The sequence below is a fragment of the Montipora foliosa genome, chromosome 14 (assembly GCF_036669935.1).
Source record: "Montipora foliosa isolate CH-2021 chromosome 14, ASM3666993v2, whole genome shotgun sequence".
Lineage (NCBI taxonomy): Eukaryota > Metazoa > Cnidaria > Anthozoa > Scleractinia > Acroporidae > Montipora > Montipora foliosa.
This window is the reverse complement of record NC_090882.1, coordinates 21,257,318-21,272,317: the sequence shown is the minus strand read 5'-3', so window position 1 is coordinate 21,272,317 and position 15,000 is coordinate 21,257,318. Positions and strand designations below refer to the sequence as shown.

The 15,000-nt window shown below is 37.8% G+C and overlaps 1 protein-coding gene across 1 annotated transcript in view; it reads left to right on the top strand.

Annotated features, from left to right (window-relative positions):
• Nucleotides 1–15,000, top strand: part of LOC137984502 (transcription initiation factor TFIID subunit 5-like) — a 28,338-nt gene that overhangs the window by 8,182 nt on the left and 5,156 nt on the right. The window contains exons 6-14 of the mRNA XM_068831668.1: nt 639–739; nt 887–920; nt 1,597–1,663; nt 3,402–3,521; nt 9,022–9,167; nt 9,937–9,967; nt 10,877–10,983; nt 12,620–12,701; nt 14,079–14,190. Coding sequence (XP_068687769.1) covers nt 639–739; nt 887–920; nt 1,597–1,663; nt 3,402–3,521; nt 9,022–9,167; nt 9,937–9,967; nt 10,877–10,983; nt 12,620–12,701; nt 14,079–14,190 — 800 coding nt within the window. The remainder of the gene's footprint in view (nt 1–638; nt 740–886; nt 921–1,596; nt 1,664–3,401; nt 3,522–9,021; nt 9,168–9,936; nt 9,968–10,876; nt 10,984–12,619; nt 12,702–14,078; nt 14,191–15,000) is intronic.

The following is a 15,000-nucleotide window of genomic DNA, read 5'->3' as shown; positions in this document are numbered from 1 at the left end:
TTTAGATATATGGACCAAGAAAGCAAATCAAATGTGGATTTGGACGACGGCTCGACATACTGGTGGTAAGTAACTATCTTCTTCATGCCTTTAAAATTAATAATGAAAACTAGAATGCGAAAGCTGTGTAATTGATTTCACGCTGTAAAAATGATTGTCCGTGGCGTAATTATGCGGAATTTTATGACTTATTATTTTCAATTTGATAGAGCATAGTTAAAGAATCACATAAGCTTAAACACCGTTCGTGAAAACGGTCGAAATTCTCAACTCGGACATTGCTGATAAAAAAAAACCATTGTCTAAACTCATTCATGCGTGCTTAATAGATGATGACAAACAAACATTTTGAGGATAATTGCTTATCTGTGATTCACGACAGATGCTAGCCAGACATGTTGTTTTTAATTGAAAATACGCCAGTTCTCATTGGTGGATACTGAGAACTGTTTCTAGTTTGAGATCGAATTGGCTTTCCAGCTACGTGATTGGCCAAGGCTTGGAACAGTTCTCAGAGCGAAAAAAACATTCTCAGTTTCCAGTTGAAAAGTGCATTTTCCATTTTAATTTTGCATCCTGTTGTAGAGACACCATGCAAGCTTTTTCTTACTAGTCACCGTATGTTCTTTGTACTGCAGCTAATAAAAGCAAGGTTTATTATGGGATACCACCTGAACCTGATCTTGGAGTTGTGATCGAAGAAGAGAGTGAAGATGATGATGACAAAGATAAACTGAAGGTGAAATGACTGAACTTTCAGTATCTGTTTTGTATTTTGTATAAAACAGTTTAATACTTGCATGTATGCCATTAATACTCGATCAGTCTGGTATGCCATGTTTGTCCAATAATTTATTTAATATCTTCTGGTTTGCTTTCTTTGTAGAAAAAGAAAGTCAAGAAGGACTCAAATGGACCAGGTACATTTTCAACTTTCTACAGAGCTTCCTTTCATTGGTGAATCCTCAAAACACTAATGATGGTATAATTGCACAGCAAAGAATAACAACAGGGAAGTGTGATTGGGCAGTCATGCAATAGAATTATGCTATGAAACTACCCCATTCAAAGATTTTCTTTGCAATTACATTGTGTCATTCAAAACAAACTGAAGAGAGCAATTTTGTGTTAGAAGCCCACAAAGCAGCTTGAGAGAAGTGGAAAAGATGCATCTAAACAAAGTTCGATAATTATATTATGTAGCCTCAAGTTGAAGGGTAAAAGCCAGATTATTTCCTAAACTGGCTGATAGGCATTTTTCTTTTCCTCTGGGTTAAATTCAAATTTTCATGCTGGTATTTGTGAACATTATAATTTTACTCTTAGGCTGATGCAGCAATTTTTTTTTCATCCCTTTGTTTTGGTGAACTAGAAACTAGACTTCTGGGGCCGGTTGCTTGAAGCTTGGTTAGCACTTACCATTGGTTAAGAGGTGTTGAAACCTATGTGTTTCCATGGTAGTTAACGCTGGTTAGCACCAACCCTGCGTTGAGCAACCTGGACCTGGAGTTTTTAAGAAGCAGTTAGGCTATTTTTTTGGATACAGAAATAAAAAGAAATGACAGTGGCTCCAACAAGTTGCTTTTTAAATTTCAGGCAAAAAGAAACAGGAGCATAATCCAAATGCACCCCCATTGAACCGTCAGATACAATTTCCTGTCATGTGAGTATCAACTAGTAATAATGTTAAATAAATGCAAATTGAAGTGGGTGTTATAGACGAAAGAGAGAAGGGATCATTGCACTTATCTTGACATTAGAGAGCTTTAGCAAAGACAACGGCGACGACAACGAGAACGTCACAAATTTGCATATTTACTGTAGCAGGCAAAAACAATGGCTTTGCTCGCTCTGAGCGTGCATTTTTCACTTTTGTTTATTTCTTTGCCGTCGTGAGCAAAACAACAACGTGAAATAGCTAGATTTGAGGTTTCATGAAGAAGGTCAGCAGCTGAGGATAAATTTTAATTTTCTCCCCTAAATTACCGGTAAGCATCGTTCATAACAATTTCACTCCTGAGGCACTGCCACACCTTTGCCATATTAAAAAACTTGGAATAGTCATGAAGTGATTACAATAATGAGAATTTATGTTTTGAGATGATGTTCTCGTTGCCGTTCCCATCGTGGTTGCTAAAGCTCCCTAATTATTAAGCAATGACCTCTCTTTCATTATAATTTTATAAGCTGCATTTCAAATATGCATTTATTTCATTGATTTAGTCATTCATTGGAACACAAGATCCCAACAAATAATAATGACCTGCTCCCAGCAGTCTGTGTGGGCTTCATAAAGTAGCTCAGTTAGTAGAGCATTGCACAGGCATCCCAGAGGTCTTGGGCACAAAATAATCCTGTTGAAGTGACCTGACTTTTTTAAGTGTTATAAGAGACAAGCTAAGTGGAAGGATCACTTCTCTCTTTCTTAATAATAATAATAATAATAATAATAATAATAATTATTATTATTATTATTCTTATTATTATTATTTTTATTATTGTTTGCATTTTGATGAAATGAAAGTGAAAGGTACATGTATAATAATAATAATAATAATAATAATAATAATAATAATAATCCTTTTTATTCAATTAGAAATGCAGATACGTCAAAACAATCCTTCAGATTTATCTGCTCCAAATAAAAGCATCCTGCATCCTCTCTTAATAGCGGCATAAATCAACCGGAAAAAATCTAGGTGAAACCTTGGCTTTCGGTTACCGTAGACGAGGTTTTACCTAGGTCAAACTGGAGATTGAATCTGCGGTTTCACCTAGTCAGAACCATAGCAAATGCACAAATAGTTTTGAGCGGTACTGTACCTAGACATTTTTAAGTTGTTGTCATCCTAGAAAACTGAATAAAATTTTATAGGCAGTTTCAATGACATTCAAAGCCATTACTTCCTCACTATTGGTGTGATGCTCTACCAACTTATCAAATTTATCAGCAGCATGCAGCTCAGTTTGTCAGGATCTTGAGGCCATTAAAGGGCTTCATAGGATAAAACGTTAGGGGTGTGAAGTGTAGATTATAATAAAATTAATGGGCCTTTTCCATGCTTGTGACATGCTGAATCTGAGGAATAAAAAGCTCTTGTTTTGCCCCACCCAAACTTGATCCCAAATAAACTTGAAGAGGCTTGGCGTACAAAAGTGATTTGGCTAATTTTTGACAAAGGCCAACAAAAGAATGATAGTCTTTCTTTTATTAAAATGGCTTGAATTTGTTCAGGTTTCTTGGACGAAAGTTACTCATTCTTCATTGTAATGTACTGCACTCATGCAGGTTTGCATCTTAAACCTCTGCATGCCATGATAAATCTGGTGCCTACTGTAGCTTTCTAATCTCAATGCTAATACAGACAAGATAATCAATGACCAATGTGTTTTGTTCTTAGGAAGGACAGTGATAAATTGGTGAAGATTACCTTGATGAGAGAAGCTGCCAAAAGAATAAGGTTGGGTCCGGACACTCTTCCATCCATCTGCTTCTACAGTGTACTCAATGCACATACAAGGTGAGGAGAGAAATTTGTGTCACAAAATTTTAGACTTTCATTGTCACTGTGACAATATTATTTATGCACTGTGTTTCTAGAGGCGATAAAACACATACTGTGAGTTTTTTGAAGGGCTTGAAAAACAATCCTCAAAAAAGTTTCCCTCAGGAATTTGCACAAAATTTAATGTTCAAATTGTGAGAGGAAGATATTAGCATACCAGACAACAAAACCAGCCTGGCCTTATTACTATTCTTTAGAGGTAAAGAATTCTAAACAGGAATGTTTTATCGGGTTTAATTAAAGCTCATGTGCGTGACATTTTATCGGTGTTGAAAGGTTGTTAGGTTTGTGAATTTATTAATGAGTTTTTGAAGGTAAGCATGTCTTCCGGAACAATAGAATTATTAATGATTTGCTTAGCATTAATTTTAATCTAATGGCAGATTAGAACAAAAATTCTGGCGCATTCATTGAGTTCGTCTGGTGTAGGAAATAAGGATTTAGAACAATGTCATCAGTTATTGAGTGGGAGCTGTTCTAGATGACAAGTAGGTAACAAGTAGTAATATTTTTCAGTCACCAAAAAGGATTGGTCTGGACTTCAAGTCTGAGTAAAGAATTCCAGTCCAAAAAGAAGCTAAGAGCCAGAGGCAATAAATAGAGTCTAGGTTGAATTGGAGGCCTAAAGATGCTTCAATACCATTATTATTATTATTATTATTATTATTATTATTATTATTATTATTATTATTATTAGTAGTAGTAGTAGTAGTAGTAGTAGTAGTAGTAGTAGTAGTAGTTGTAGTAGTAGTAGTAGTAGTAGTAGTAGTAGTAGTTTGCATTACCGCTTTGGGGGCTTATATTTGGAGGGGCTTATTTTCAGAATTTTACAGTATTATGAGTCAAGAAGCTGGCCTGGTCTGGTTGTGTGGGCATTAATATTTGCATGTGGTTGCTTTGGGCTCAGATCCCTCTGGCTGGATTTGTCTTACATTTGTATGTGTTCCCAAATTTAACTACAAGTTACTTTGTAAAAAGCCAACTGGTTTCCTTCTGCCAGCTGGGGTTCTCAATCATGTTCTGTTAAGTTTGAGTTTTTCTTAGAGCGGAGTGGCTGTAAAAAACTTAAAAGCTACATGTGTTTCCAGGAGACAGTATAAACAAAGCCATTTTACTGTTGTTGATCTCTTTTATTTCTCTATCTCAGAGGATGTTCTTGAACGAATAATGGACCACAGGTTTGTTCCCTATTGCTAGTAACATCACACGTAAAGGTTATGATTGAATTTACGACGTAATGCGATCTTTTGTTACCTGGCTACTACTAGTGCACCAAACTCTAAAATGAACCATTAAAGTAGCATGGTTAAGACTGAGAAAGCGACAAATCTACTTGGGGAGGGAGGGAGTTGCAATTCTCCCTCCCCAGAGATATGGGGGCAATAATTGTTCTTAAATATAACCCATTCACTCCTGAGCCACCTGACCACCTGCATCTAAACAAAGTTTCATTATTATTATATATAAACCTCAAGTTGAAGGGTAAAAGCCAGATTATTTCCCAACCTGGCTGATAGGGATTTTACTTTTCCTCTGCGTTAAATTCAAATTTTCATGCTGGTATTTGTGAACATTTGCTTTTAGGCTGATGCAGCTATTATTTTTTCATCCCTTTGATTTGGTGAACTAGAAACTAGACTTCTGGGGCCGGTTGCTCTAAGCTTGGTTAGCACTTACCGTTGGTTAAGAGGTATCGAAACCTATATGTTTCCATGGTAGTTAACACTGGTTAGCGGCAACCCTGCATCGAGTAACCTGGACCTGGATTTTTTTAAGAAGCAGTTAGGCTATTTTTTTGGATACAGAAATAAAAAGAAATGACAGTGGCTCCAACAAGTTGCTTTTTAAATCTCAGGCAAAAAGAAACAGGAGCATAATCCAAATGCACCCCCATTGAACCGTCAGATACAATTTCCTGTCATGTGAGTATCAACTAGTAATAATGTTAAATAAATGCAAATTGAAGTTTGTGTTATAGACGAATTAAAGAGAGAAGGGATCATTGCACTTATCTTCAAGTTGACATTAGAGAGCTTTAGCAAAGACAGCGGCGACAACAACAAGAACGTCACAAATTTGCATATTATTTTACTGTAGCAGGCAAAAACAATGGCTTTGCACGGTCTGCGCGTGCGTTTTTCACTTTTGTTTATTTCTTTGCCGTCATGAGCAAAACAACAACGTGAAATAGCTAGATTTGAGGTTTTATGAAGAAGGTCAGCATCTAAGGATAAATTTTAATTTTCTCCCCTAAATGAAGCGCCGCTCATAACAATTTCACTCCTGGGGCACTGCCACACCTTTGTTACATTAAAAACTTGGAATAGTCGTGAAGTGATTACAATAATGAGAATTTATGTTTTGAGATGACGTTCTCGTCGCCATTTCCGTTGTCGTTGCTAAAGCTCCCTAATTATTAAGCAATGACTTCTCTTTGATTTATAAGCTGCATTTCAAATATGCATTTTTATTTTTCATTGATTTAGTCATTCATAGAAACACAAGATCCCATTGCACTTATCTTGACATTAGAGAGCTTTAGCAAAGACAACGGCGGCGACAATGAGAATGTCACAAATTTGCATATTATTTTACTGTAGGAGGCAAAAACAATGGCTTTGCATGGTCTGCGCTTGCAGTTTTCACTTTTGTTTACTTCTTTGCCGTCATGAGCAAAACAACAACGTGAAATAGCTAGATTTGAAGTTTTATGAAGAAGGTCAGCACCTGAGGATAAATTTTAATATCCTCCCCTAAATGAAGCGCCGCTCGTAACAATTTCACTCCTGAGGCACTGCCACACCTTTGTTATATTAAAAACTTGGAATAGTCGTGAAGTGATTACAATAATGAGAATTTATGTTTTGAGATGACGTTCTCGTCGCCGTTTCCGTTGTCGTTGCTAAAACTCCCTAATTATTAAGCAATGACTTCCCTTTGATTTATAAGCTGCATTTCAAATATGCATTTTTATTTTTCATTGATTGAGTCATTCATAGGAACACAAGATCCCAACAAATAATATTGACCTGCTTCTAACTGTGTGGGCTTCATACAGTAGCTCAGTTGGTAGAGCATTGCACAGGCATCCCAGAGGTCTTGGGCTCAAAATAATCCTGTTGAAGCGACCTGACTTTTTTAGGTGTCTGTAAGAGACAGGCTAAGTGGAAGGATCACTTCTCTCTTTCTTAATAATAATATTTGCATCATGATGAAATGAAAGTGAAAGGTACATGTATAATAATAATAATAATAATAATAATAATAATAATAATAATAATAATTATTATTATTATTATTATGTAAGGGAAGTGCAAGATTGTCAAGATTGTCAAGATTGTTAAGACGAGATTTCCCAAACACGTGTAAATTTCTTGATAGAATTTCTGCTGATCTTTATAACATCTGTATTGAACAGATCTGGAACAATTTTTAGAAATCTTGTTGTTCGCTGGGAAAAGAAAAACGATAAACGCTTTTATTAAAGCGACTTTATTATAATTGAATGTGCCAAACATTGGAGATTGTAAATAGACTTGTAAATATGCATACTAATTATCGATGCCATCGATCTGCAAGAATAAGCAGATTTCTTTGCAGATAGCATTTGCTCTAAATAAAAGCATACTATGTCCTCTCTTAACCGCAGCGTACACCGTAAATCAACCGGAAAAAAATCTAGGCTGAAACCTTGGCTTTCGGTTACCGTAGACGAGGTTTTACCTCGGTCAAACTGGAGATTGAATCTGCGTTTCACCTAGTCAGAACCACGGCAAATGCACAAATAGTTTTGAGCAGTACTGTACCTAGACATTTTTAAGTTGTTGTCATCCTAGAAAACAGAATAAAGTTTAGGCAGTTTCAATGACATTCAAAGCCATTACTTCTTCACTATTGGTGTGATATTGCTCTACCAACTTATCAAATTTATCAGCAGCAGGTCAGTTTGTCTTGTGGCCAGTAAAGGGCTTCATAGGATAAAGATTAATGTTGGGGGTGTGAAGTGTACTTTTTCATGCTTGGGACATGCTAAATCCTGAGGATTAAAAGCTCTGTTTTTGCCCCACCCAAACTTGATCCCAATTAAACTTGAAGAGGCTTGGCGTACAAAAGTCATTTGGCTAATTTTTGACAAAAGCCAACAAAAGAATCATAGTCTTTCTTTTATTAAAATGGCTTGAATTTGTTCAGGTTTCTTCAACGAAAGTTACTCATTCTTCGATCATTGTAATGTACTGCACTCGTGCAGGTTTGCATCTTAAACCTCTGCATGCCATGATAAGTCTGGTGCCTACTGTAACTTTCTAATCTCAATGCTAATACAGACAAGATAATCAATCACCTATGTGTTCTATTCTTAGGAAGGACAGTGATAAATTGGTGAAGATTACCTTGATGAGAGAAGCTGCCAAAAGGATAAGGTTGGGTCCCGACACTCTTCCATCCATCTGCTTCTACAGTGTACTCAATGCACATACAAGGTGAGGAGATAAATTTGTGTCACAAAATGTTAGGTTTTCATTGTCACTGTGACAATATTATTTACGCACTGTTTAAAAAACGAGCAGCGGTGTTTCTGGAGGCGATACAACATGTACTGTGAGTTTTTTGAACGGCTTGAAAAACATTCCTCAAAAAATTGTCCCTGAGGAGTTTGTGCAAAATTTAATGTTCAAATTGTGAGAGGAAGATATTAGCATACAGGACAAAAAAACGCGCTAGGCCTTATTACTATTCTTTAGATGCAAAGAATCTTAAATACGAATGTTTTATCGGGTTTAATTAAAGCTCATGCGCATGACATTTTATCAGTGTTGAAAGGCTGTTAGGTTTGTGAATTTATTAATGAGTTTTTGAAGTTAAGCATAATGTTTTCTGGAACAATAAAATTATTAATGATTTGCTTAGCATTAATTTTAATCTAATGGCAGATTAGAACAAAAATTCTGGCGCATTCATTGAGTTCCTCTGGTGTAGGAAATAAGGATTTAGAACAATGTCATCAGTTACTGAGTGGGAGCTGTTCTAGATGACATGTAGGTAACAAGTAGTAATATTTTGCAGTCACCAAAAAGGATTGGTCTGGACTTCAAGTCTGAGTAAAGAATTCCAGTCCAAAAAGAAGCTAAGGGCCAGAGGCAATAAATAGAGTCTAGGTTGAATTGGAGGCCTAAAGATGCTTCAATACCATTATTATTATTATTATTATTATTATTATTAGTAGTAGTAGTAGTAGTAGTAGTAGTAGTAGTAGTAGTAGTAGTAGTAGTAGTAGTAGTAGTAGTAGTATGAAGATAATATAATAAAATCATTTATGGGTTAAATTATGATAATAAGGCAAAAATAATTATTGTAAACAAAGATTCCCATGCATGTAATGTCAATGGATAGAGTGATAATGGCAAAGTATGATGCAATCTTTGACCAGTTATCTCAGAGAATCATCTTATTACAGTTTGAACACTGTTAGTATGTCGGAGGACTCAAGCCTGCTGTCAGGTGGATTTGAGGACAGTAGTGTGCGGGTCTGGAGCCTCACCCCAAAGAAACTGAGAATGCTCAAATCACCCTCAGAACTTGCACAAATTGATAAAGAAGCAGGTCAGTTAAAGTTGAATAAATAATGTAATGTCATTGAATTTCTGCAATAAACTTCCCCCATTGATGAGTAAAATGAGATGCTGTTAGACATCACTCTTTTGAGAGAAAGGCATAAAGATTTTGGTACTTACTATCATTATTATACAAGTCACGAGTTTGGTATGTACCGTAAAATTCTGAAAGTAACCCACAGGGCTTATATTTTTCAAAGTCCCTTTTCGAGGGGCTTATTTTTGGAGGGGTTTATCTACAGAGGGAAATTGCGTTTGCAAATCGATTGTGCTAGCCTTATACTTGGAAGTAATTTATTTACGGTTTTTGCTTTGTTTTACTTTGTATTTGAGGGCAATTTTCCAAGTACAATCCCGCGGGAGGGACAATTTAATGGAGGGTTTTTTGCATTACCACTTTGGGGGGCTTATATTTGGAGGGGCTTATTTTCAGAATTGTACAGTATTATGAGTCAAGAAGCTGGCCTGGTCTGGTTGTGAGGGCATTTGATTTGCATGTGGCTGCTTTGGGCTCAGATCCCTCTCTTACCATTGGCTGGATTTGTCTTACATTTGTATGTGTTCCCAAATTCAACTACAAGTTACTTTGTAAATAGCTAACTGGTTTCCTTCTGCCAGCTGGGGTTCTCAATCATGTTCTGTTAAGTTTGAGGTTTTCTTAGAGCGCAGTGGCAGACATAAACTTAAAAGCTACGTGTGTTTCTAGAAGACAGTATAAACTAAGCCATTTACTGTGCTTAATCACTTTTATTTCACAGAGGATGTTCTTGAGCGAATAATGGACCACAGGTTTGTTCCCTATTGCTAGTGACATCACACATAACGGTTATGATTGAATTTATGTCATAATGCAATAATTTTTTACCTGTCTACTACGAGAGCACCAAACACTAAAATGAACCATTAAAGTAGAGTTGTCTTCCCAAGCTTGGTAAAGATTGAGAAAGTGACAAATCTACTGAATGGGGTGAGGGGAGTAGCAATTCTCCCTCCCAAGATAGATGGGGACAATAATTGTTCTTAAATATAACCCATTCACTCCTGAGCCCCTACCCCTCCCCCCTCATTGACGAGTAAAATCATCTGGTGTTTGACAGAGTAAAATCTATTGAGTCTCACTCCAAGAGTTCAACAGGTTAAAGTTGCATGATCTTGATGATTGAAAAGGAAAACTAGGGACTGTGAACTGTCTACAAATCACCTGAGCCTTCTTTTGAAGTCAGTCAGAGTATGAAATGATTGTTTTGGTCAATGGGTTTACTTTACTTCAGAATCAAGCTAATTTTCAATAATAAAGTATTCTCGTTTGTCTCATGATGTGGTCACTTGTGATGTAGATCGCGACGTTTCGACTGCATACTGCTAGTCTTCATCAGGCGATGAGGTAGACTGGTTATGCGTCACCTTTTAAGCAGGATGCTCTAGGTTTTGAGCAGCTGTGATTAGTGTGTTGTTCCTTCGTACGGTTCTCCTGTTGTTGTGTTTATCTACATCAGTTAAGTGCCCACATCGTGAGACAAACGAGAATACTTTATTATTATTGTACTTCACCACGATGAATAACAACAACCTTTTTTATGACGAGCTAATTTTTTCAAGAAAGACTATTCATGTTACTCATCAACTTCATCAACTTCATAGTAGAGATTTACAGCACATGGCAAAATGCATAACTTGTCTTGTTGTTTTACTTCTTAGGACAGCTGTGGAAAGTAGACGCTTGATTGGTCATTCAGGGCCAGTATTTTCCACTAGTTTTAACACAGATAACTCATTCCTTCTCTCGAGCTCTGCAGACAGAACAGGTATGGACCGTATTCATAAATGGTGGCCAAGAAATTATCCTTTTGTCTTTGTGCTATTCATCCTCACTAGTTCACTTTGGAGCACAAATTCTTTTGAATTTGTTCGTGCTAACGATGCTAGTGAGGATGATTTGCAACATAAAATAATTACTTAGCCACCATTTATGAATATGGTCTATAAGCTACTATTAACTTATCTATTGTAACACGTGTTCATTCAGTTTCTTAAAAATAGAATCTAAAGTAGGTCTTGACATACACTGTATGTTTAGACACTGTCAATGCCTATCAGAAGGGGCAGGTTGCTCAAAGCCTGGTTTGCACTAACTGTTGGTTAAGAGGTATCAAAACGTATAGAGTGTTTTCAGTCACATGATCAGTGACCTTGTTTTTCCACCGAAACAAAAGAAAACGTTTGCATGATAATGGAGCCCAATTCTCGGAGGATTAGTTGGGTATAACAACATGGCCGCTGTTCTATTGGGTAGGAACACCAACATGGCTGCCGTGACGTCACGTGACACCACACTGTGTTGGTTGCCATGGTGTTTATCGCTGGTTAGTGCTAACCAAACTTCGAGCAACCTGGGCCTGGTCAACCGCTTTTTGTTACATAAGGTTTAATGGTACTCTGTTTCAAAATTTAATTAGTGCAACTTGTACGTTGAACGTTTCAACACTCCTGCCTAGTGTCTTCATCAGAGGTTATCTAAAGGCTGTAATAAGTGCCCTTTCTATGCTCGCTGATTAACATCCTTTTCTTTTAATGAAACAAAAAAAGTTGAAACATTGGGGTCATACGTTGTAATCTTGCAAATTGCATTCAGTGAACTTAAAACGGAAGTAGCATCAAACCATCTCTGATTGTCAACCTGCGGCCAGTTGCTCGAAGCCCAGTTAGCGTTAAGCGGTATCCATGATGTTTAACGCTGGTTAGCGCTAACAGTGCTTCAAGCAACCTGGGCCTGGTTGCAATGAGGACCTTAACTTTCGTTTTTCTTCTTCTGATTTATTTATTCTGCTATTACTTGGTTTAATTTAAATTTTAGGAATTGAGCATTCAGGGATTACCAAGAAGGTCGGGGGGAGGAGTCCCCTCGGAAGGTTTGGGATGCAACATCGAGGGTCTTGTATCATAATCCTTCTGAAAATTCTGTTAGTTTTCAACCTCCCACAAGTGTGTGTAAATTAAGTGACATGGTATTGGGCCTTCAGCATATCGTGATTATCCGCGAAGCCCTAAGTCTGAGAGAAGTCTAGCTCCACAGTTACTTTCTCACCTCAGAGAAAATTGTAAACCGTCATGAGACTGTATGTGATATTGGCGGTATATAAATCTATTCCATTACCATAGACTGCAAAACAGTCGGTTTTCGAATTCTCGCGCGCTAGGCACGCGGGCCTCACACTTCTCTCCCCAGTCTCACTCTTCGTTCTCACCCTCGTTCCAGACCTTACGCTTGAAAAGACGCATTCGTCCAACGCAAAAATACTGTACGGCTGTTTTGCAGTCTACCATTACCATTGCCAGATGGTTGGACCATGTGGCAATTTGAAACGCACGACCTGCGCCTTTTTTGCATTTATTGTGGGTTTTTTTTAAAAAAAAAAAAATTATTATCATTATTCTGTATAGTGCGTCTATGGAGTCTCTATACCTTCAGTTCATTAGTTTGTTTTAAAGGACATAACTACCCCGTCTGGGACGTTCAGTTTTGGTGAGTTGTTGTTTTTGTTTACTCCTTGAACTCAAAGACCGAAAAGGGTCGCAAACTGGGCTGTTTGTGCGGGCAAGATTGTGTTGCTACCGTCAGGTTGTTTTCTTGATCTACAAGGCCTCCCAAAGGTTGTACCCAAAGGGAAATACACGTATTGAGTTGTCAATTTTCTGGATGAGCGTCTGACCCAGGAAAACGCCATCATATATAGCCCATCTGTAGCCGCTAAGGTCTCGTTTAGGGTTTCACGCGAAGAAATATAAATATATGTTTTTAATGTGTTTTAAATATGGTCTCTTTTAGGGGTCAAAAAATCCTGGCCAAAGCCCAGATTGGTCTCCTTCAAGGCCCAGTAATACGGGCAACATTTTTCGTACTACATGTCGCGCAACAATGTTGCGTTGCAAGTTGAGATGTTTTGTTGCGCGTATTACCATCTTCTTGTACAACAAAGAAGTAGACGTCGCTTTTACGTTTTGGAATATGGAAATTTGTTACGTAAGAAGGTAGTAATACGCGCAACAAACCATCTCAACTTGTAACGCAACATTAGGGAGCTTAAGCAACGACAACGGCGACGGCAACGAGAACTTCACAAATTGGCATATTTAGTTGGCAAAAACAACACCTTAGCACGCTCTGCACGTGCGTTTTTCACTTTTGTTTATTTCTTTGCCGTCGTCACCAAAAACAACAACGTGAAATAACCAAATTTGAGGTTTAATGACAAACGTCAGCATTGAGGATAAAGTTTCATTTTCTCCCCTAAATTAAGTGCCGTTCAGACGAGTGTAATTTTTGAGGAACTACCACACCCTTGACGTATTAAAAAAGTTGAAATAGTAGCGAAGCGATTAAAATAACGCGAATTTATATTTTGAGATGACGTTCTCGTTGCCGTCACCGTTGTCGTTGCTTAAGCTCCCTATCGTCCAACAACAGGGGTTTAGTCTTATACAAACTTGGCAAGGGAGAGTGAGGCACATACAGGACATGGCCAGTAAAGTGCATTCAACGTTCAGTCATGATGTTCTGTAGCCTTTGAAGGCCAAGGGCCGGTTGCTTGAAGCCTGGTTAGCGCTAACCGTTGGTTAACAGGTATCAAAACCTAAAGGTTTCCATGGTATTTTTCGCTGGTTAGCTCCAACCATGCTTCGAGCAACCGAGGCCAGAAGGTCACAATACATCTATTCATTTCCCCAAGGGGATGGCTGGGACAGTAAGTGCATGTAATTGGGGCTTCTCGTTTTCCAGGGGGTGAGGTTCAGGTTGATGAAGTTTGTCAAAGGATTAACGAGAAATTTAACACAGGTTCTTACCGGCCATACGATAAATCTATGTAGAGAAGTAGTAATATTTATAGTTTTCTTTCCTCAGTCCAAAAGGGCACTATTTCGCTACAGCATCTCATGACCGCACAGCCCGCCTTTGGAGTACCGACCACCCACAGCCGCTCAGGATCTTAGCTGGTCACGTGTCTGACGTCAATGTAAGAATACATTCAAACATTCGGGAGTTTAAGAAACGACGACGGCTACGGTAACGACAACGCCAAAATGCAGTAATATTATTGGTTAAAAAGAACCAAAATGATCGTGCTGCACGTGCGGCACGCATTTTTGAACATTTCCCTCCCGTACTCGTCAAAACTACTTTAAGGTTTAGACGACAACGTGGACAAACTACAGTGAATCTTTCAAACTCACTCTTTACTTTAAATCCGTCCGTACCAATCCAGTTTTAGGACACTTCGCTCATATTGAATAATATAAACAAGATGGAACAATCATGAAATACTTAGAACTGCTCAAACTTATATTTTGAAGTGACGTTTTGGTCGCCGTCGTCGTCGTGGTTTCTTAAACTCCGGGGTCTCCCTATTAGCTCTTTTGAAGGGCACGGAATGGTTTTTATCGGGGAGGGGAGAGTGAGCAGGTACTTTTGATGTTTAAACTTAACTGTTGGAGAACGTAAGAAACAACGACGTCGGCAGAAAACAAAACGGCGGAGAATAATGAGGACAAACAATGGCTCTGCGCTCTCCGCATGTGCGATTTAAATTTTAATGCATTTCTTTGCCGCACTATTTAATGACCAAAAAATCCTCATTCAAAGTTTCGTTATCAATTTATACCAGATAAATTCCTTGAAAACTCTGACACAATTTGCATTCCAAACAACCTTATATCACCAAAGTGCGCCATATTCTTTAGCCGCGTTGTCAGAGCGGGTCCAAGTGCGAAGACGTTCATAAGAAACTTAACACACAAAGTTTACGTTAAAGCAATTTTTTTTGTAT